Here is a 23381-nt window from a genome sequence, read left to right as displayed (position 1 = left end):
ACCTTTTCGAGTTCAGAATCCTTTATCCTACTCTTATGGTTTTTTTTCTCTATCTGCAACTTCTGTGTAAAATAAACCAAAAGCTTCCATAAAAATTACTTTAATGGTTTCACTGGGAGTCTACGTAAAAATTTGAAAAGACTAAAATAATTTGGGTTTGTTTATTTTACTATACTTATGAGGCTTGGATTGTTTACTTAAATCCAAGTATTTTATTTGTTAAAAAGAAGCAAACAAAAACCCAACAAAACCCTCACTCACTTAGCTTGCAGCACATTTTGAGTTGACATTCACCTTCTATTTACAAAACTCACAATGCAAGTTATTAAGTATTTTAGGTTTAGCTTTAACATTGTTATGAAACTACAACAGTAACAACTTTTTCCATCAGAGTTCAATTTTCATCATGTGCTTTCAATGTTAAGAAAGGATTAATTCTCCTTAATATTAAGTGAGCAGTGCCAAGAGCAGACTTAACTGAAACTGTGCTGGTTTTAGGTGCTGTAAATAACAATAATTTCCAATGATTGTACATCAGCCTGTGCTTTTGCAGAGAGGCTGCTTTGGGTTTATTTAATTTTGTTTCCATGACAGATTGGTTGGGGGGCGTGGTTTAACATGAACAAAGTGAATAAGAATTTCTTATGCTGTCTCCTATGCAAAATTCAATTTAAAAAAGGTAGTTGTTACCCAAAAAGATTCTGGGCAGTTTCCTCAGTGGCATTGTATGCAAGATAAGTGATGCAGCCTACTTACATTTTATGTTCGTTCTTCCTTCCTGCCAATTCTAGAATGTTTTTAGAATACAAGTGAAATATCTGTACTTTTTTTATTCCCTGGTTCTTGAACATAGTCTAACATTCAGCTCATCTTCCCTCATTTACAAAATGTTTCGCAGGGATTTGGTTTTTGGTTGTCTTACTTGAAATGCTTCAATAATGTGTTTTAAGCAGCACTTACTTACAATGGTGCTGTGGTTGTAGCTCCTTCAGGTGATGAATATAACAGAAACACTTTATCATGGAGTGTACAGACAGGTTCAGGTCAAGAATGTGACCATTTAATTGCTGGTTATTTTCATGGAACTTGGCTCTACTGAACCATTTAAGTTCAATGCACGATGTTCCACTTCAGTCACATTTTTGAACTTCTAAAAAAACAGCATTTTTGCAGGGCATTAATGATACTTTGTTACACAAACTATCATGATAAGATAAGCTGTTCATTCTCTCTACTGTTAGTATGTCTTGATTCATGCATGTCTGTCGAAGACCTGGTATCATCTTACAGCTTCGTTAAACTCATTACCATAGAGGAGATGACTTGCTTCAGAATATTTGACTGTTAAAGAAAATCATGCTAACCTTATTCCTTGTAACGCTTCTGAAAATTTAAACCACATTGCTTTTGTCTTTTCAGAGAATGGACCTTGGAGAATGCCTGAAAGTGCATGACCTGGCCTTAAGGGCAGACTATGAAATAGCATCCAAAGATCAAGATTTCTTCTTTGAGCTTGATGTATGTATTTTGTCTTAATGGTGGAGAAAAAGCATTAGTTTGTGTACTTAGGTGAAGAAATTGAGCAACAGATGTTGAGTTTTGGTACAGACTAAAAGGAAGACTTTTGAAAAGCAATTTTATGAAGAGGCAGAGAAACTCTTGGCACAGTTACATGAAAGATAACTTGCCTCTTCATGATTATATACCAATTTGTGTTGGTAGTCCTCTCTTGGGTAGAACTGTTGACAGCCTCTCAGAGTATGATAAAACCTGAGTGCTGTCTTAGTGTTGTCAAATAGCAAGCTAATGTTAAAGCTGTGTGTGCTTTCAAGAAAGTTTTAAATTCTACACTTAACAAAGGAAGTAATTTGGTATTGGAGGTAACAAATCATATACTGTGTCTCCATAGTATATGTTTGTATGTAGTTTGTTTTGAACTCCCAGTTAGGAAGTTAGTCTTTGCTAGGACAAAAGGGTTTGGGTTTTTTAATTGTTACTTGGAGGGATGGTTCATATAACTACTTAAACCCTAGTGAAAAAAGTTTCACTATTGCATGGACTGGCTGGATGAAGTGATCCTGAATAGCTTTCCAAGAATTTTAATGCCATTAGAAATACTCTGCTACTACTTCTTCATGACTTAAGACAGAACTTTACCTCCAAATTTCTGCAAATACTTGAAGCTAGGACTACGTGTAGACTATAATTCTTTAAACTGTTTGAATATGTGTGATTAGTCAGCATAAACCAGTAGATTATTGTTTCACTAATCACTAATAAAAACTTGTGAAAGTGAAGCCTTAACTGAGGAAGCCTTACAGCTGATGAAATATTTATATTCTTGACAGCATTCATCCTTGTTCTTACTGTTGTTTTAGGCAATGGACCACCTGCAGTCGTTTATTGCAGACTGCGACCGGCGAACGGAAGTGGCTAAGAAAAGACTAGCAGAAACCCAAGAGGAGATCAGTGCTGAAGTTGCAGCCAAAGTAAGCATGTCAGACGAGTTACTGCTGTCTTTTTGGAGGCCAGTTTTTCCAAGGAGCCAGTTTCAAGTTTTGAAAATATATAAAATCTGAGAAGTCATATTGAAGATGGGGGGAAAAGTAATACATGTTCTCTATCCTTCCTAAAAACCTTTAGGGCATAGAAAAGAGCAGAGGGAAGAGACCTCCCTGATGTTTTTTACCTCAGGAAATTTGACTCTGAATCCGTGCTATAGAAATGTTAGTAGTTCTTACACTTTTTGATCCAAACTTCATCTACAAAGCAAACAAAATAAATGTCCTTTTCTCTGAATCTTTTTTGAATAAAAAAGAAACAAACCTATAATTTTTCTGCCCATATATGCAAATTCTAGGAGGAATGGCTGTACAAATCATTATTTTTCAAGACTGGTATAGATAAGTGTGAATTACTTGAAGTTTTCTGAAAAAAATCCTTTTCTGGAATTCTACATTGACTTGGTAACTCAGCCTTTTTCTGTGATTTTTGCAGAGAGGCATTTTCTGTTTCACTTTAACAGAAGTTCTCGCTGTGTGTTTCTTTTAATTCTGTCCTTCCAATTTTGCATGTTGTAACTCAGTAGTACTTCAGATGATTCTCCATAATTAAAAGTATTTCCTGTGTTAAGCCTTTCCTTGCCTTTCAAGGCTGAAAGAGTTCACGAATTGAATGAAGAAATTGGGAAGCTGCTGGCCAAAGTAGAACAGCTTGGAGCTGATGGGAATGTGGAAGAATCTCAAAAAGTAATGGATGAAGTGGAGAAGGCTCGGGTAAAGAAGAGAGAAGCAGAAGTAAGTTGAGATTGTATAAGGAGGTGGCATGGAGAGGTCAGGGTCAAATACTAAATTGTTTGGCCTGTAAGGCAAGACATCTTACCTCTGTCAATTCCTTAGCTAACTGCTACATATAAAACTGAAAAAATTGCTTTGTGGCATCCTGTACAGGTTAAAGTTCCTACCCTAAATACACTCCTATACCATTAAATTATACTTCCTTCCACAAATGATGCATTTATCTTAGTTCAGCTGTATTGGCCAGCTGTATCTGTGGACACTACCTTGGTGGCTGTGATGGTTGCACTGACTTACTGGTTTGATCTCACAGCTCTTGCTGTGGCAGCTCTGTTATAACCTCATGCTGTAAAGCTTTGCCATGTTGGATCCATTGTCTTCACTAAAAGACACTTCATGTCTTGTGTATCAGGAGAGTCAAAATGATCCTTATAATGTTCAGGTGACAGAACTCACCAAGAACTTTTCCATATGGGATTACACAAAGATACTGAAATTTCTAGAAATCAATATCTGCAGTTGTTTCAGTAGTACCAGAAGGATTGCTGGCAGTCTTGCTGGTCTGTCATCTGAATGTCTAGGTAAATTTTGCTCAGATAATGTGTTTAATTGGTATCTAAAATACAGATAGACTTCTCAGGAAACTAAGACTGTTTTAAATGGGGTTCAGAATTAAAACTGGTGTCATATTTTCATAATACATCAACACAGTCATCGTAGTGTTAATGTGGATTCATTGTCATACATGAAAAAGTTGATCATCCTTCTATGTAATATGATTTTAAGGTAATAATTACCCAAATTATTTTTTTTTCCTAATTTGTAAAACCAGTTGTTGAGTTCTTGCTTTTTAAATATGTCCAGTTTTCAAAATAAGGAAACATGCCTTGTATCTTAGTGAGACAGTTGATGTATGAATAAGGTGAATTAACAAAAGGGTGTTCTGGCGTACATGTCATTTAGTCATTTGTAGTGTATCTTTGGTAAAGTGTCATCTTTGTGCTTATGTGCACTTTGAAATAACAGCAAATGTTTTTCTTTTCTAGGAAGTATACAGGAATTCTATGCCTGCATCTAGCTTTCAGCAGCAGAAGCTAAGGGTTTGTGAAGTGTGCTCGGCTTATCTTGGTCTTCATGACAATGACCGACGACTTGCTGATCACTTTGGAGGAAAACTACATTTGGGATTTATTGAAATAAGAGAGAAACTTGAGGAACTCAGGGTAAATCATTCTTACATTTTTTGTGTGTGCTGCTACTTAATTATTTGCCAGGCAGCCTTAATGGAATATTTCTTCCTCTGTGTGTAAATTTTTTTCATATCACTTTAAACTTTTGGATTTAATTAGCCTAAAAACTCTACAAACATTCTAATTTAGCATCAATTACCTCAACAGATTTGTAAGATGACCTCTTTTGCACTGAGGTAGATTAAAACACGTGTCCAAAGTAATGCATCTTGGGAACAAAGAACTTGAATTTCCTTGTAAAATGGAGACCTGTATTTTGAATGAACAGCAGCGATATTGAAACACAGCAGTCATAGGAGATAGCCAAATGAACTTTGCTTTTAGCCATATGATTGACTAAAAGTAATGAAGAGACCCTTGAAAATACAAGAGCAATACGGTATATATGTAGTAAGGAGGATGATAACACTTGGAAAAGTTTCCCCAAAAACGTAAAGAAATGCTTGGAACTCAAAACAACCTGCTGTGTGGTGAATGACTAAAATTCAATTTGTTTATTTTACCTGAGCAAAGATTAGGAAATTACTTTGAATAGAATCCAACAACTCAAGGCTCTAGTTATCCAAAGTGGGAATACCAAATTATGTATCTTGAAGTCAGAAATAATGGTTATGGGGAGGTTGCATGTTCTCTATAGCTTGAACATGTGAATACAGTTGGAATATTATAACCTATCTTGGAATGCTGGAAGGAAGATTTACTGGAATTATATTCTGGATTTTTAGTTTTCAAGAGAATGGATTTTGAACAGTGATACCATTTATGACATTAATGTACAAATTAGGGAGTTCACAGCTCAATTAAGCATTTTAATTGTAGAAATCACTAAAGATAGTAACTAAATTGGTTGAAGTCCTAAGAGCAAAAATTGCTGCTGCTGGATTTCAATAAATGGACTTGTTCTTTAATATTCCAGCTGTCTTGCATGCATACTGTGACTTACCCTTTGGAGAGCCCAGCTCTTCCTGTTGATGATGTTGGCAATTTAGGCTCCTAACTATAGCTGGTGTAACTTAAATCTTAGATGGCTAGAACAGATCCTGTGTGCTTGCTCTCATCCTTCCATGAAATTATGCAAAGAGTCACTTGAACAAGAAACCTTGCTCGTAGTTAGATTGCTGATGTTGTACAAGGAAATACAGATATAATTTGACGTAAAGGGTTGAAATAACTAATTATTTACACCATTTGGAACAAAATATGCATGGATAACTATTTCACATTCCCAAAGCATCTATAAATTAATCTTTCAAAGTGCTTTACTAATAAAGAAAGAAAACAATAACTATCCCCTCCTTCCTCAGAGCTCTCCTCAGAGATCTAATCAAGATGCTGCTGGGGCAATTCCACCTCTCAGAAGAAGGTCTTTACAAAGAGTTGAATTTCTTGCATCATGTCCAGAAGGTGGCAAGACTTGGGTTTGGCCAGATCTCCAGTTGTGAGTTCCACATCTGAGGGCCCTCTACTGAGCGTGCCTTGTCCCCAGTAGTAGTGAGTTCATCCTGGGGGCTATCAGCTGAAGCATCTGCTCTAACTTTGTCCCACAGACATAATACAGAAACAAGTAGCCTCAAAACTTACGTGTTGGCCCAACCAAGTCCTTTAAGAAACAATTAACTCTCCCAGTTCTGATTCCTTTCTGCCTTTTCCCAGTCCAAAATATGATAGGTTTGGCATGGAAACTCTCACATAAAAGGCATGACTTATTGTTCTGAAGTCCCCTTTATTAAAAACTTAAATATTTAATTCTGCATATTTCAGGTCTTCGTGTAACACCCACGTGCAGCTCTTCTGCAATAACTTCTGTTTCTTCAAGAAAAGAAAATAAACTATATGTACATATACTGAGGAAGAGAGCGGGAATAATATACACAAGGGAAAGGGGATATGCCTGAGGGGAAGAACTGAATGTTAACTATCTAGATTATTTTTATAGCACCTTCATGTGAGATATTTTTTAATACAACTTCATATATTCTTTTGCTTTCAGAGGATTGTGGCTGATAAACAGGAGAAACGAAATCAGGAACGCCTGAAACGTAGAGAGGAGAGGGAAAGAGAAGAAAGGGAGAAACTAAGGAGGTAGGGATCTGTTTGAATTGTATGTACATTATGACCTATTTATGTTGAATAAGAAAACTCTGATATAGTTCATACGCATTTCTAAACTTGCAGAATTACAGTAGTTTGCATTCCTTGGAAATTTAGAATGATTGGGATGGAATTTCATTCTAAATCTTAGAACATGGAATTGGTCTCATAGAAAGTGTTTTTAAAAACTACTGATAGTATTGTCTCTACATATTTGAACAAAGGGCCTTTAAGTGACATAATTTTCAGGTGTGTACCTTGTTTAGAGACCTGACAGGTGTGAGCTTAGACACATATGAGCTCCGTACATCTCTTAGCAATTTTCTTCTGAGATGTTAGAAATTTTCTTTATTTGAAGTAGTTGAGTGTATGATTAAGGAAAGCAGTTCCCTGTTCTTCTGTGAAATAGTAGCTTCCTGGCCTGGTGGGCTGGAGTGGAATGGAACCTGAGCTGCAGTTCTCTCAATATGTTAAGTTTCCGAGGTTAACAGTGTGAATTTTTGAAATCTGTTGCAGTTTGGTTCTGTTTTCCTGTTGGGAAATAAGGCGATACTGACTTTTCAACTGTAAGCTTTTTTTGTGGGAGGGATATGAGTTAAAAAGGTGGTTAGATAATCTTCTGGGCTTCTAGTAGATTAGTCTCAAGAATAAATTTCAAAAAACGCAACCAACACGAAACAGTGATGTATTTCCTGATAAACCTGTTACAAAGATGTTGACATCAAATAAAAGGCCTTTAAGTACTTGCTACTAAAACAAGAAATGCAAGAACAGGTCAACTAGTCTGGTTTATTATTACTAAATTGCGCTTTATTTGATAGTGAGGTTCTCTTAAGAAAAATTACTATTTTCCATTTATTTCAGGTCCAGATCCCACAGCAAGCATGCCAAAAGGTATATAAATCTGCAGACAAGGAATACCAGCGGTGAAGTTAGTCTTTCACAAGCTGGAACATTTTAAGTCTGTCTAGCGCTGTTAGTTTAAGATGTCCATCTTTACAAACAAAGCTTTCTGTTACATAGTCATCTCTCTGTGTGTTTGTACACTATTTATCACCATCCTGCTGAGTTTATACATCTGCATCTACTTTGTGTGGCTGTTACAATGCAGCTTCATGTCCCAAGTAGCTCTTAAAACACAGAGAATTGCTTCTTCTTTACAAAAGCCTCTGGCTAATGCCTTTTGGTGATAGCCCATGTGTTCTAAATCCCTAAGCACCAGGTTAGCTCATCAGACCCATTAATACAATGAGTGTTCTTTCAAATCTGCACAGTTGAAGGTCACCACTGAGGTATGATTGCAAAATGATTGGGGGGAAAAAAGAAAAAGAAAAAAAAAAAACCAACAGAAAATACCAAATTTGTATAGTGTTTAGAACCTTCCAGATAAGTTTTGTTGTAGCTATGGGGAACAATATAGTCCGGTTTTTAAAGAACATCATAACACATAGATTCTGGTAGATGATCCCTGTCACCACATCATTAAGTTCTTCTTTGCCTGATAAAGACATTAGTTTAAAATGTAAAGTAGATTTTTTTCATATTTTTATTTGCTTTCAGGAGCCTCAATTGGCTATGCTGTAACCATACAGTCATGAATAAACTCTAAAATCGTCTGCATTAGTCAAAAAGGAATTTGTAGCCTTTCTAATGTTGCTTTCCCCTGTCTGTTGGCCTGTGAATCAGACACTGCAACGACTTGGAACACTGCAGGCCATTCTCTATACAGATGTGCTTACACATAGCGTGCATCATGCTCACAGTATACTGGTGAGAGCAGTGTGTGCTGTAAGCCCTCTCTGTTCCTAGATCTAGGTCCCGAGATCGCCGCAGACACCGCTCTCGCTCAGCCTCGCGGGAACGGAAGAGAAGGACTCGCTCCAAATCCCGTGAGAAACGTCACCGCCACAGGTCCCGTTCCACCAGCCGCAGCCGGAGCCGCAGCCATCATAGAAGCAGGCACAGCTCCAGGGAGAGGAGCCGAGAACGCAGCTCCAAAAAGAGGTGAACCTTGCCCTAGAAATAGATTACTTTTCCTAACACACAGTGAGAATTTTCACACTAAATTAAGTTTATGCTTAGTTAGTAATTTCTGGCTTAGTAATTACTTTGTAATGTCAAAACATTTTGAGCCTGTCTCAGATTTCAGTTACAACTTCAGCATATTTATGATTTGACAGACCGGAGTGACTTATTCTCTTATTTTTATTTAACAGTAACAGGGTTATATATGATTTCTGTTTTGGATGAGTGCTACAGAGCATTGTTGTCAAGTTCATAGTACCAGTTTCGTGCAGCATAGAAAATGAAACAGCTAATTTTCATTTGAACCCAGTCATCCTACTGTCAGTACATTCAGGTTTTCCTTTGGGCTCTTGTTCACAACACCAGAGCCCATCTGTTGAGAACTGCACCAGATAAATGTAAGTTTAGGTATGCCTGAAAGTAAACTTCTTGCACTGCATCTGAAGATTGTGCTTTGCAAGGACCTCTCATGGAACGATTACTGCAGGGGGCAGGGTGTGACTGTTGCTTTTGAATGATTCATTTGCTGTCTGCTCCTGAGGACTGGCTGGCTTGTTTTACATGAATGAGGTGAGCATAACTTAAAAGAGTTGGGATTGCACAACGAGGTATTTGGTAGGGAGGTCTGCTTCTGTTTCTTGTATAGGTTACTTACTGTGGCATACTTCGAGAGCAGTACAGTGAAAGAGTGCCCACTCTTAAAACCTTGAGACTGTTGACCTGCAAGAAGATAAAATGTTTTGAAGTGGCCACACATGCAGGGCTTATAGTTCAAATTATTTCAGGACATAAATCATTGTTACTTCTGCAGGGGACTTGGGCACAAGATACTTGATAAACAGTTATACTAGCTCCAGGATGAAGCCCTTATTTGGCATGTAGCTTCTCTTCTTCTGGGACATGTAGTTTGTGGAATAGGGTAATGCCTGTGGATCTCTGTTTTTGCAAGTACTAAGTCTTGCAAAACACTACATTTTAGGGAAAGTAATCTTTTCAGATGAGCAGCTAACTGAAAGGTCACCTCTTTGTGAGCTTACAAAAGGAAATTAGTAGAGGAGCATTTTGCAGACCATAGTTTAGAAGCATGGAGGTAAAGTGGCAGTAACTTCCTGTAAGTGGAGAGAGTACAGTCTCACTGTCCAGAGTACCAGATTTTTGGACTAGGAAATGATTGGCTAGCTGTTAAGATTTTTCTGTAAAAGTCTGTATTAGAACATTTTGTGACTGCAGTACATGGTAAAATACAGATGGAATGTTTTTCAAAAGCACACCTAAGTGCATCTGGAAGGGAATATAGAGGAGGATGTCTAATCCATTCTTCTCCCATACAGGTAGCTAATTTAGTTTAAAACTACATAGTTTGTTTAACAAAACAGGTCTTTCCTGTCTCCATCATAAAGGTTTTGAAAATGCCTATTTATCAGAGTAAAATATCTAAAAAGAACACTATCCCAACCTTTCCAAGTCACACCAGGGTTAATTCTTATAACAAAATATGGTTGTAGAACAGATTGCAGTTTTGGTTTGTATCTGTCATACAAAACCTCCCTTCCCAAATTATTCAAGTTAATTTCCCCCTACTTTGAAGCAAACTCCTGTTTTTAAATGTGTTTTTTAAGTTTGTAATTTATAGTCAGAGAAAGGCTAGACACTGTTCTTAAACTAGAGACTGCAGATGAGAAACTTCTGCTCAACTCCAATCACTCCAAACTTGGAGGTGGAGGCTGAAAGAGATATAGTGAAGCACATTGTGCTTAATCTGGGTTCTGTAATAAATGTAGATTAAATCCTACCTCAAAATACTTGTCTTTTGAAGTGGCAAGTAGGAAAGGGAGAAGAGTAGAATGATTTGATGTCTTCTCATATACTTCTGTTTATATAAATCTAAAGCTGGGTTGGAAAAGGAAGAAAATATAAAATCTAAGTGCTGTTTGATAGCTACCTATTCATGTCTAACTTGAATTCTGAAATACACTGCACTTTTCAGATCCTCTAAAGAAAGATCTTCCAGAGACAAAGAGCGTTCAAGGGATCGCGATAGAACATCCCGTGATAAAGACAGAAGCTCGAGGGAGAGGTCGCCGCGGGATTTCAAAGACAAGAAACGTTCGTACGAAAGCGCTAACGGCCGATCGGAAGAGCCAAGGAGCTCAGAGGAGCGTGAAGCAGGGGAGATATAACTGGCTGTATATTGACCTGATCTCTAGCTTCCTATGGAGTTGCATACTTTGGTTTAGTTTACAGTTGTTCAAAGGGACACCAGTGAGCAGTTCCAACACTGATCATACTAGGGTAGATGTACAGTATATAAAAGTGGTTATGACAAAGTCAGAATTAAATCCCATGAAGTAATGATGCCTAAAGCTGGGTCCTGGACTTCCATCAAGTTGTAAAACTTTTCTGAAAAATTTCTCTTTATTCAGGACAACAGTTTTATGTACCAAGATGCAGATCTCAATGTTTTTAATCTCCTTTCCAATACAAGTTAGTGAACAAATTATATTGTACTACTTGCCTTGGGTGCTTTTGAACCTTTATAAATTCTCCAATTCTGCTCCAGTCAAAACAGCAGCATTGAAAGGTTGTATTTGGGGGGATTTTTTTTTTTGTTTGCTTTTTTTGTAAGAGGGTGGGTGGATGGATATTACCTTTTACTCTGTTCTCAGTGTTGGGTTTTATTTTTGTTTGGGATCCTAGGAGTTGATTACAGTGGGAGCATTTAGACAGGAATGTGTGCTGGAGAAAGCGGAAATGTCTTTTTACAGTGCCTATTTAGACTTGGAAATTGAACAGCTGTTGCATTACATCTTTTTTATTTCTACTTAAATTTTGAAATCAAAGCCAGTCCCATATCTGTACCATTTGATTGGTATGTGTTCAATATATTTGTTTTTTTCCATAAGGACTCTTTATGCTTTTTCTTGTGGAGTACATCTTTAATTGTATTAAAACAAACAAACAAAAAAACCAGCAACAACAAACAAAAATTAAGAACAAAAGAAATAAAAAAAAATAAAATGAAACCATATTGTCCAATAACTTAACAAGGATATACTGGTCTCTTAAGGTGGTTAACTAGCAGTTCAGTCTTTTAAAAAATATCTGATTATTAGAGTTTTAAACATACAGATATGTGTTAGGATAAGCAGTCATTCCGCTTACAATCCTGATTTCTAAAATCTTCAAAAGCAGAAACATGTAGAGTCAATCACAGAACAGTTTGGGTTGGAAGGGACATTAAAGTCCCTTGGAACAGCCAGTTCCAACTCCCTTACTGCAGTCGAGGACCCCTTTCTCTGGACCAGGTTGCTCAGAGCCCCATCCAGCCTGGCTTTGAACACTTCCAAGGATGGGGCATCCACAACTTCTGTGGACAACCCTCAGCACTCTCACTGCAAAGAATTGATTCCTAATATCCAATCTAAATCTACCCTCTTTCACTTTAAAGCCATTCCCCCTTGTCCTGTTACTACATACCCTTGTAAAAAGTCCCTCTCCAGTTGTAGGCTCCCTTTAGGTACTACAACATGCTATAAGATATTGCCAGAGCCTTTTCTTCAGGCTGAACAACCTGAACTCTGGCAGCCTTTCCTTATAGAAGAGGTGCTCAGTCCTTGTGGTCATCTTTGTAGCCTCCTGTAGGCCCACTCCAATAGGTCCATGTCCTTCCTCTGCTGAGGATCCCAGAGCTGGAAGCAGGTGGGGTCAGTGGGGTCCCCCCAGAGCAAGGGAGAGGGGCAGAATCCCTTCTCTCACCCTGCTGCTCACACTACTTTGGGTGCAGGTTTGGCTTTCTGGGCTGTGAGTGCACATTGCTGGGTCATGTCCAGCCCCTCATTCATCCCAAGTCCTTCTCACCAGAGCTGTTCTCCATCTGTTTGTCCTTCAGCCTGGGTTTGTGCTTGGGATTGCCCTGACCCAGGTGCAGCACCTTGCACTTGGCCATGTTGAACTTCTTGGGCTTTGCACAAACTCATCCCTCAAACCTGTTGAGATCCCTGTGGATGGTATCCCTTTCCTCCAGTGTGTTGACTGCGCCAGCTCGCTGAGGGTGCCCTTGATCCAAGTCCATGTTGCTGACAAAACACAAAGGGGTTGCTGTCCAGTCTGTTGGATTGAACGTTCTTTGGGGTATTTAAACTACTCTGATATGCCCTACTCCCACATAGAAGAATTTAGATACTGGTACATTTTCCTCCTTGTGATCACACCACCGAGTTACCTAAATAATGATGCTTAAGAGCAGCGTTTGTAATGATTCATTGGCATTTCCAGCAGGACCTGTACACTTCTGCAAGGACTTGGATCCAGCATTGCACATTCCACTTTGAATTCATTTCATTTTAAGCTCCCAAAGTGATGATGACTAACTACTTAACCCTTTAATTTATTCATTTATCCATTTGAATTCTGAGCCTGAGTTTCCTTCCTGGGGCTGTTTCTTGATTTCGTGGATGGCTCAGGTGCTTGATGAATGGAAGTTAGGAGTGTTTTGTCCGTCTGGTACAGCAGAATGTAAGTGCTTGGTAACATTGATTGTCACATAGTTGTTAATGGGATTCTAGTGGTGTGACAAAAGGTGAGCAGTCAGTTCTAGATATATCTTACATAGCACCAGTGCCAGTGATTCCTTTGGAATTCTTTTCTGGAATAATGATATTCCAGAAATAATGAGGACCTGTCTCCCCCTGCAGCCAGCAGCGGGAAATTTTGTATTGTAAAAAGGGGGAGGAAGGGAGGGTGGGTGACATTTGCATACTGTGACTAAAAAGTGCCTAGACTCCACACCAGCAAATTCTGGACAATATGCCATTCATTTTACAAATGGCTTTTAAATTTAATTACAAAAGGGTGATTGGGTTTGGGCCTTCCCTTACATAGAGGAAGTACCAGACTAAATGTTAAGCAAGAAGGTAAGGCTTATCTCTGATTCCCTCATAAAATAATCTGAATTACTTGTGGAAATTCAAGACTGAAGTGCAGTTGGGAAGAAAAAATTAAGATGACTGATGAAACACATTTAGGATGCAAAAGATTTGGAGCATCGATATCGGAAGAGGAGAATTGTACCTAAATATGGATCTTCCACACATCAGAACCTTCATTTCCAGGAGTGTAAAACTGAGGTATTCATCACATGTAAAGTTCCTGCTGCACAGCTGAAGAGTGGTATGGACTGACCTTAGTCTTCATGGTTAAACAGATAATGAAATGGGGCCCTTGAGGGAACCTAGTGATGCTGTAGCTCAGGATCAGCTTTTGAGATCTTGGAAATTTTGCTGATGCAGTTGTAGCTCCATAGCAATTCTATCAAACTGAAGATGTACAATATGAGCAGAAAAAGTATATTACTTAACTGATGTAAAGTGTTTTAACTGCAGTGAACCTGCAAGCATCATTCCCATATCTCATAATCAGTCCAGATTACTCAGGGGAGTGCAAAGCAGAAAGGTTAAGATGAGAAGGACTGGAGGGTGGCACATTAGCAGAAATAAGATCCTCTCCTGAACATGGAATCATCGAATTGGTTACCTTGAAAAAGCCCCTCAAGATCATCAAATCCATTCATTAACCCAGCAGTGCCCAGCCCACCACAAAACCACGTCCCTAAGTGCACATCTTCATACCTTGTAAATACTCCCAAGGATGGCAACTTGGCCACTTCCCTGGGCAGTCTGGCCTAGTGATACACAGCCTGTGTTGCTTTTCCCACTGCAACAGGAGGAACCACACAGTGAAATGGTGACATTTCCAAGCAGAGGTGCTTGGCCTCGTGCCACTGTATCCCATCACCCAAGGTAAGACTTGGCAGTGGAGCTGGCACAGGAGGCTGTTCCTCTGTCCCCTTGCCTTCCACCAGCTGTTGAATCTGGGAGTTACCATCCTGTTGCTACAAAGGATAGCCCTGCCCTGGAGCCCTTCTTTCAGTGCATCACCTATCCCCAGGAGCAATGGGAGAAAAGAGGTAAACCAGCTCTCTATACCAGTGCAAAGGGATGACTGAGCAAGTGTTAAATACTGGAGCAGAGATTATCTATGTAGCTGAAGAGAGAATGGTAGCAAGACTTCAGACCCCTGGGGCCAGTGCAAGGCAGCCAAAGGCATGGGTGGATGTCGAGTTTTGCGTGGGTCTTAGGTCTTCAAAGAGACAAGAGCAGTTGTTGGTTGTTGTAAAGTTGTTTATTGCATGAATACATCAGTCTCAAAGGCAAAGGGTTCAGAGTATTAAAGTCCATGCTAAAAGCTTTCTGGCATAGAGTCCCGATGTTCTGAGCAGAAGCAGCAGCTTCTCTCCCACCTTTTTTCTTCTTTTTTTTTTTTCACCCCAATACAGGGGGATTTTATTCATAAATCACCCAGTCAGCTAAAAACACATTTCTAAAACATTCTTCTTACACCAATCTGAGCTTAATTCCAATGTGCAAAAGTAGTGTCAGTTCTCGCCCAAAATCTATATATATAGTTCTCTATTCTATCTAGAAATGCAAGCAATGTTCTGCTATGTGTTTGTTATGTCTGAAACTAAGTTAATTTTGTAAAAGGGAGTACTACTGAGCTTTAAACTAGGCTTTAGGGCTTTTTGCTAGCTAAGGCACTTAAGCTATCTTAAGGCACTTAAGATACATTTCTACTTACTTAAAACTGGAACTTACACTCCTACTTCACTTCTGTGCAGCTTAATATATTTCAGTTTCTCTAAAGGCTCCAATTTAATCCCTGCATTCCTTTCTTTCTCTGAGGGACGCTGAGAGGCTTGTTTCATGCATTTCAACAGGTGGGTACATCCAAGCAGATGGGTTTAGCTGTGGGGACACAGCCAATGCGGGTGGCAGCATTAAGCTAAGTATAAATGCAGACTGAGCCACGCTTCAGAGGTTATGGCAGTGTGCAGTGTTGTGTAGGGGCCTGCAGCACCTGATAACCACTCCAGTTTACTGTTCTCTGTCCCATATTTCACTGCCACCTTCCTCAACATCGTTGTCTTTTATTCCACAGACAGTAGAGAGTAGTTTCTTCTGATGCCGAGGCTTATAAAAAATGTTAATGCACTCTTCGTCCAGTCCTGCATGATGGTTCTTTTGTTCCTTGGGTTTTTTGCTTTGATCACTTTTTTCCACTTGCTTAATAAATTCTTGCACTGCTGCTCCTTATGTAATGATTTATGCTTTTCAGTAAGACCTGAAATCTCTTTCCCTGCAGTTTGCAAAACTGGGAAGCAGCAGACTGCTGGGCAGGAGTTGTATCAGCAGCTGGAAATACAAGAAAAGAGGAAAAAATGTTTTTTTCTAGCCCTGGCTCTCCACTTTATCTCTGCTTCCCCCTCTGTGAGCATAGAATGGAGTCAGCAGGCGATTAGAAAGTTCTCTCATGACTTACCTCTCTTGGCTCTGGCATGTCCCAAATCCCTTCCTCTAGGCTCAGTGAAGCTGCCAGAGCACCGCAGGCAAGCAGAGTTCTAGGAGATGCACCATCAGAAAGGCAGCATTAACTAGCAACAAAGGAGGGCTGGACACCAGCAAGGTCACAAAGGGCCTGAGAGCAGCAGGAGCTACCGTGGCTGTACAGCCCTTTCTTAGGCTGAAATGATCTGACAAATGCTGGCTGTGGTAAAGCATTGATGGTGATGCTCAGTTAAGTGCACAAGGGTTAGGAATCCTTCCAGGTGCTGGCTCAGAGAGGCTGCAAAGAAGGCATTTTTACAGCCCTCAGGCACCTTCAGCCGGCTGGAGCCTGTCTCCATCTCTAGAAGGTAGTACGTGGGTGGGGACTTTTCTTTGGAACCACTGTAACTTTTTAACTGCTGACTTCAAATATTCCTAAACTCAGCCTGGTTTGCAGCAGAGCAATGGGAGTAAAGAACTGCCAGCACCTCTTTTCAGAGCTTTAACTACTTGTACTCCCTCCGAGGGATTTGAGACTATAAACATTTTTTTACACATCTTGTTCTTTTTTTACAGTCCTTGCCAGTGCTGTGCAATACACTTCCCTTTCTCCCCGAGCTGAACAGAACACTGAAGCAAATAAAGCAGCCTGCCCCATCTTCCTCTCTGGCTACAGTTCCTCTTCTGGACTTTGGGATTTAGCATCCTTTGCCAAATGCAGTGGGTGAGGAAAACTACATGTTGAATGAAGGAAAACTCTGCATTTTTACTTGTTTACATAACTGTTGCTTCATGGTTAAGTGAAAACCATGAGGAGCCTGACTGCCACAAGTGTGATGGGTGCCTGGGTGGGAGCTTGAGCTGGTTTTGGAAACCCCCCAGAACCACCAATAAAAGTGCACTGTAACCAGCTGCCACTGCTGTACATCACCTTTTCTGTGAAGCAAATGAGAGGGTACATCTGCTTTTTCTGTGTTTATTGCATCACACTGAAGCAAACCAGCATGGGGTTATTTGCAGTTATTAGCTGATTATTTCACCGAGTCTAAGGAATACAAAGAAAAATAATTAAATAGTTCAGGACCCATTTAGCTCTGAAGGAAGGCTCAGGCTGTTTGGACAGGATGAATTCCATGTCAGGTTGAGCTCCCCCGTGCTGCCCATGCAGTGAGACAGCAGTCTCCATCAGCTGGGTGCATTTTGAGTGAACAAGAGCCAGTGAACTCAACTCTTGCTTCATCTGGGAATGCAACCCAAGTAGTTTCCTTGGAGTAACACATTGAAATCCACAGCCTGAAGATGTTCCTCCCTGCCCAGAGGGGTCCAGTGGTGACTACACTCAATGTTGTCATCCCTCGTGCTGAAAGCTGCTCTGAGAAACCAAGGTTGGGTGACTCTCCTGGTTCATGCAAGATGGGACTTCCCTCATATCTCTCAGATGGTCATTCCCGTACACCACTTCCCCCTTGTTTAAGTGCAAACACAAAACAATACTCATGCCTTTTAAATAATGACCTCTACCAAGATTCTGGAGATGCTTCAAAATGGTCTCCTTCAGGTCATCCATGAGGATGGAGAGGTGGTAGGTGAGCCAAAGAGCTGCTGGTGCTGCTGGAAGGAGCAAGTCTTTCTTTTAGGAATAGAAAGCTTAAAGTCACCATCTTAAAATGTAATCTTCAAGGACGGTGGCCAGAGGAACCCACCTGAAATGCTGAAACTGCAAAGCACATTGGGATTTGTTGGTTGACTTTGATGTATCTGTGGGTTTTGTTTAGCTGTAGAAACTCAGTTTGCTAAGAAAATTATTGACATTGATATCTATATTGTGTAAGCCTTTTTTCTTGCCTGTTTTTATTTTTAAATTTTAATTTTTCCAGCTGTGGCTGGGGGCCCAAAAGCAGCTAATCAGTGCTGGCAAGTTGTTTAAAGAGCCTGGAAGGTTCACATCCTCACCAACCCTCCTCTTTGTAGATATTGTTCAGGTGGGTGCAGATTTCATTGGTCACCTTCTCAAATGAAGCTTTGCTGTCTCCACCAAATTTCTCCTCCATCAATTGTAAAATAATGTCACAGATAATCTAAACAAGGAGAAGAGAAGAAACAACCAGTGTGAGCTTTTCTCCACATTAGAGGCATAAGAACTTACATATCTTTAGTTGGGATTCTTGGAGGGCAAAAAGGGTTACAAGAAAAATTCACAGCACATGACCTGCAGACCTTGTAACAGGGCATGGAAAATAAGGTGCATTATAGAATTCACAAAAAACTGCTGCTGGTGTTTTTAACTACCTAGTTGTATCTAGTTATTGTTGACTGCACCTGTCACTTAATGATGGCTGTATAGGACTGATGTGCTTTGTCCATCCACTGCAATCCTTCTCCAGGCAGGAGACTGTCCCAAATATTTAGAGGCCATGATCAGCCCCTTGTTGGACACCGATGGAATACATGGCTTGGGGGTAAGTTTTCCCCTCATCTTTCCTGCTCATTAGCTATCCAACACTCTGGAGCAGAGTTCTTCAGTCACTAGGTAGGTGGTATACTTTGACTTGCCAACTCCTTTCCTGTGCAGCATTTCTTGTTCTGTGTGCATCTTTACTCTGAAAAAGTATTTTCAGCCAGAAATCATCACTTATTTTAATGGAGCCCAAATTTAAAAACTGCTTTTGAAATCACCTTCATTTGGAAATAATCTTTGCCAGAAGGTGCCTGTTTTTTGCTATGTAAGGCAGACAAAACAGTTGTAAATGCAGTCTTCTAGTGACCTTAGGTGGATCTAGACAAGTAATTTGATCCTGTTTTTATTATTTGTTTCATGATGACAATGCTTGTTTGTTTAATGATGACACTGTTGCTCAATAACAGCTGGTTTAGTTGTAGAAAAGCTCAGCTCCTGTTACAAGATAAAAAATACATCAAGGACTGAAGTCCAGGGTTGAAATGCTCTTCTGTATCTTGTTATTAAATGGCAGGTGTGGGGATCATATTGCACTGAGAAAACCCTCTACAGCTCATGGGCAGCTGTGCAGCTCCCACCTGAGCACCACATCACCTGCCTGCACCACATCTGCTGCACAGCTGTTTTCCCCACCAGTGTCTCCTGCCATCTTCCACCATCAACCATCTCACCTTGTACCACCTCCATTCTCTGAGGCATATATATATATATGTATTCCTACATACAAAGCCTATGTTCCTCAGTTCTACCTCTCAAAGGGGAAACCATGTCCTCCTCACAATTACACTCTCTGGGAAGAGGGCTGCTCACTCACCCTAAAGTTTTTGGGGTCAATCTTCAGCTGGGTGGCATGTTTCTTGCCGAGTGGGGTCACTATCCCAAGAAAAGCCTCAGAGTTGCCCAGGTGTTGCACCATGTCGTTGATGGCACTGAAAACCTTCTTGCCATGGCCCCTGACTTGATCTGACTGTTTCATCTCTTCAGCAGAGTCCATACCTTTGAAATGTGTGAAGTAGGACTTGGTGTCTGGGTGCTCGGTAAACATCCTGTTGAGGAATGAGAGACATTCTGACTTGTGGACCAAGCTATCAATGAGACATGGCCACACATTCCAGCCTTGCCTTATGCATTTATGTCCCTTTTCCCCGTCTCTTTATTAGAACAGACACTTCTGCATTCCTTGTTTCTCTGTTGCCTTTTGCACCTGTGCATAACCCCCATGCATGTAGCAGTCAATCCTCTCTCCCTTGCCTCTCCCCAGGGCATTTCCTTTGCTTATTCTATGTTAAAACCTATAATGACCTTATGCCACTGCTTCTAAAGTTAATATTTTCTCAGTGTTAACACTGCGTTACTTTCACAGAGAAGTGGGAGCAGGTTCACATGGGGTGACTGTGACAGTTCAATATTCCCAAAGATGCTCTGGACAGCAGATATGACCACTGTGATACTGGTGGATGTCTTCATAGAGAAACCCTACTATTGGTTTTGTTAATTAACTCCTTTCTATAGTCCACTCCAAGCTTTCTTCCTGACTGTGATGGATTGTTGCTTGAGTATAGGGTACTGCTCATGTAATTTATTCAAAAGTAACACAATTCAGTGTGTTTGAAATTACCTTTGATCAATTACAGTCATCTTGGTCAAACTCTTAAAAAAAAGCAGTTTACTCTGTTGGGTAAACTGCTTATCTATCTGAAATATCCATAGCAAATTCTACATTGCATTTCACAGAGTCACAAAATGGTTGGGTTTGAAGGAACCTCTGGAGGTCACCTGGGTCAACACCACTGGTCAAGCCAGTTGCCCAGGACCATGGCCAGATGGCTTTTGAGTATCTCCATGTGTGAAGACTCAACAACTTCTTTGGGCAACTTTTGCCAGTGCTCAGCTGCATTCAGAAGTAAAAGAAGTCTTTCCTGATGTTCAAGGAAACCTTGTTCTGTGTTTCAATTTGGGCCCATTGACTCTGGTCCTGTCTCGTGGCACCACTGAGACGAGCATGGCTCTGCCTTCTTTGCACTCTCCCTTCAGGTTTTTATGTACACATTGCTAAGATTCCTCTGAGCTTTCTCTTCTCCAGGCTGAACAGTCATAGCTTTCTCTGCCTTTATTGGAGAAATGCTGCAGTCCCCTCCTCATCTTCCTGGTCCTTTGTTGGACTCTTTCCAGCATGGCCATGTCTCTCCTGTCCTGGGAAACCCTGAACTTCTCTGCAGGCAGGTCTGGGGCTGTAGGACATTAAAGCAAAACCTTCTAGGGTAAATTACCCCAGGGAGGCAAGCTACTGGATGCTACTAACATTTTATGGCTGCACTTTGGACCCTAACTGTGCTCAGGTTGTGTAGCCTGTAGAAGGAAAGAGCAGCATGTAAGGTGAGGGGCTCATGAGGGTAATCCAGGCACAAGGTGTGATATACAAGAAAGCTGGAGAGAGGGCTAAAGGTCTGATAACCAGAAATAGTATTTGAACTGATCCATGCTTATGGAGTGATGGAAGTCCCAGATGAGAGTGGAATATGTGAAAGGTGAACAGAAGATAGGGAAACAGGATGAAAGCTAAGAGAGGAAAGGGTATAATACAGTGAAACAGATGGACTGAGGCTGAATGAGAATCAGAAGTGAAACACGGAGTTTAAAAAGAGCATTAAAAGAGTTTAGGGGTAGAGGCAGATGGAAATAAGGCCCGTGTTTTGTTCCTGTTCTCTTTCATATCACACTTTCTTTCCTTTACCTTATGGGTGAAGATACTGTTCTTGTCTCTTCTTCTTTTCCCACCCCCTTACCCCTTTCTTCTCATTTTTTCTTGTGTGGATTTCTCCTCTTCCTAGCAAGGGCTGCATGAAAAACATCAAGACATGCTCCTAAGCAGTAACTCCATCCTGGCTGTTCCTCCTTCACCCCTGCGGGGCAGCAGCTGGATGGGCTCTTTCCTTACCTGACCAGCACAGCTGTCCCATTGTCCTCAGCATCCACATATATCTTCTCCCAGGCACCACGGGCACTTTGCACCTCTGCTTCAGAGAGCGACATGGTGGAGGAGATGTTGGCAATGGAGGCTGCAGCAGGAGGGAGAAGGACAGGGAGGTCCTGGCAGGGTCTTTCTGCTCCAGTTCTCCTCAGGGCTCTCTAAATACTGCCCTGGGGATTTAAGAGATCTTGAAGGGTCTCTTTGTCTCTGTTCCCCTCTGTCACATTTCTGCAGGTTTTAGAGCTACCTAATCACTTTTAATCAGGAAAGAAACTAACCACATGAGGAGGAGGACTAGCCCTGTAGTCGTAGGTGAGGTGCCAAAGCAAAGGTCTCACTGTCTGAGGAGAGAAGGGAAAAAAGGCAGTTTTCAGTGGGGAAAAAAAAAGATCAATTGTCTTTCCCTCTCACCTCTGCCAAAGCCAGTGCTTGGCTTCTCTTTCCTGAAGGTGATCCTTGCCCAAGCACTAATTTTCCTGGTTTTCTGCCAAGAGTGCTGCTGTGCTGACGGCACTGTGGTCCCTTGCCATCCCCTCTCCCTGGCATTCTTTGGTCCTTCAGTCAAAGACGCTGTTTCTAGCTCCAGCAACTCTCTCCAGTCCTGCCTTTACACCACGGTCACTGCTTTCCCCACAGCCCTCTGGTTTAACAGGAGCTCACCCCACAGCTGCTTCCAGCCTTGGTCCCATGAGGGTGGGAGGCTTTGCCAGCTGAAAATGACAGCATTGCAGGGATGGTGGTGGCAGCGCGGCACAGCATCCCTGGCCATGGTGCCCTGCAAAGCCATTTAATTTTAGCACTGGAGATAAATGGTGCAGCACAGTCACGCCAGGCCATTTCACTTTTCTAACCCTCTTGGCTTGCAGCTGCCATCTCTGTCCTATCTCTGAGCCCTGACTGCTTGGGAGAGAGGTAAGGGGCCAAAGAAGGGCCAGGGTGGAGCCGCAGACAGCATCACTGGACTTGTTATAGTCACAGTCACTTGGAACTGGAGGCAAAAAGTTTTTGTGGATTACCCATGCAATGCCTGGGCTTAACCTCTGGCAGGAATGTTCTGCTTAAGTCCAGGGCACACAGGCTAAATAAGGGCTAAGGGGCTTGAGAAACTGCTGCTGGATGCTGAGGGCAGACAAAACCTCATATTGTTTGGGATGGTTTAGAGGAGGGAAGGAACAGGTGTGAGGGGAAAATATGCAGCATGTCAAGAAAAAACAGCCTGATACCCCAGAGCAGAAGGAAAGTGCTGGCTGCAAACTCACAGAGATGGACTGGTCTTGGTGGGGTTGTGTCCCACTGCTGCTGAGGGAGGCCTCAAACGACTTCACTAAATCTGTGCCCACTTGCCTCCCTATCCCTTTTTACCACACAGCAAAGAAAGAGCAGTCTGATAGAAACCAGCAAAGCAGATGTGGGTACCCCATGCCTGGAAGAGTTCAAGGCCAGGCTGGATGGGGCTTTGAGCTACTTGGTCTAGTGGAAGGTGTCCCTGCCCATGGCAGAGGGGTTGGAACTATATGATCTTTAAAGTCCCTTCCAATCCTAAACATTCTAGGATTCCCTAGGAGACTTCTCCTCTGCTCTCCCCCATGCTCCTCTGGGGCATTGCACTATGAACGTGCTCCATCCCTTGATATACAATCAGACATCCTGTCATTGGACAAAAAATACTTATTTTGAGTTGAGAAATTTCAATTGAATTAATTTATTGCCAAGGAACAAACCAACTAACCAACACTTCGATGCCTCACTTCTCCCTGTCCTGTTTCCCCACCCCATGCTGCAGGTTACAACCAGACCCTTTGGTGAGACCATGGGTGGTGCACAAGCTGGGGTTGGTGTGTGGGTGTCCCTTGCTCTTGCTCCGCCTTGTGCTCAACTGCTCTTGCTGCAGTCCTCATCCTGTTGGAT

At 41.2% G+C, this 23381-nt stretch overlaps 2 protein-coding genes across 5 annotated transcripts in view; one reads left to right on the top strand and one right to left on the bottom strand.

The window, feature by feature from the left end:
* Positions 1 to 11564, top strand: part of LOC131591737 (putative RNA-binding protein Luc7-like 2) — a 29400-nt gene extending 17836 nt beyond the window's left edge. For 3 of the 4 annotated variants that reach the window (XM_058862743.1, XM_058862746.1, XM_058862745.1), the window contains 8 exons: positions 1420 to 1518; positions 2379 to 2489; positions 3153 to 3296; positions 4343 to 4519; positions 6537 to 6628; positions 7502 to 7531; positions 8447 to 8641; positions 10650 to 11564. In XM_058862743.1, coding sequence (XP_058718726.1) covers positions 1420 to 1518; positions 2379 to 2489; positions 3153 to 3296; positions 4343 to 4519; positions 6537 to 6628; positions 7502 to 7531; positions 8447 to 8641; positions 10650 to 10842 — 1041 coding nt within the window. In that variant the 3' untranslated portion in view covers positions 10843 to 11564. The remainder of the gene's footprint in view (positions 1 to 1419; positions 1519 to 2378; positions 2490 to 3152; positions 3297 to 4342; positions 4520 to 6536; positions 6629 to 7501; positions 7532 to 8446; positions 8642 to 10649) is intronic. The other variant, XM_058862744.1, reaches the window with a different exon arrangement.
* A 5624-nt stretch (positions 11565 to 17188) lies between these two features.
* Positions 17189 to 21609, bottom strand: LOC131592169 (cytoglobin-like). The gene is made up of 3 exons (XM_058863487.1): positions 21441 to 21609; positions 19317 to 19548; positions 17189 to 18122 (listed from the first exon to the last, which is right to left on the bottom strand). The coding sequence occupies exons 1-3, from the start codon at positions 21533 to 21535 to the stop codon at positions 17994 to 17996; spliced, it is 456 nt and encodes a 151-aa protein (XP_058719470.1). The 5' UTR covers positions 21536 to 21609; the 3' UTR covers positions 17189 to 17993.
* Positions 21610 to 23381: the final 1772 nt, after the last annotated feature.

The sequence above is a fragment of the Poecile atricapillus genome, chromosome W (genome assembly GCF_030490865.1).
Source record: "Poecile atricapillus isolate bPoeAtr1 chromosome W, bPoeAtr1.hap1, whole genome shotgun sequence".
Lineage (NCBI taxonomy): Eukaryota > Metazoa > Chordata > Aves > Passeriformes > Paridae > Poecile > Poecile atricapillus.
Note: the sequence above shows the minus strand (reverse complement) of the source record. Positions and strands in the feature narration are given on the sequence as shown.

Bases quoted from the DNA above. Each gene is read 5' to 3' on its own strand.
- LOC131592169 (XM_058863487.1), bottom strand. From the start codon at position 21,535: ATGTCGCTCTCTGAAGCAGAGGTGCAAAGTGCCCGTGGTGCCTGGGAG. The intron at 19,549-21,440 runs GTAAGGAAAGAG...ATTCCTCAACAG, and splicing joins GGGACAGCTGTGCTGGTCAG to GATGTTTACCGAGCACCCAG. The intron at 18,123-19,316 runs GTGAGTGAGCAG...CTCCTTGTTTAG, and splicing joins TTGACCCCAAAAACTTTAGG to ATTATCTGTGACATTATTTT.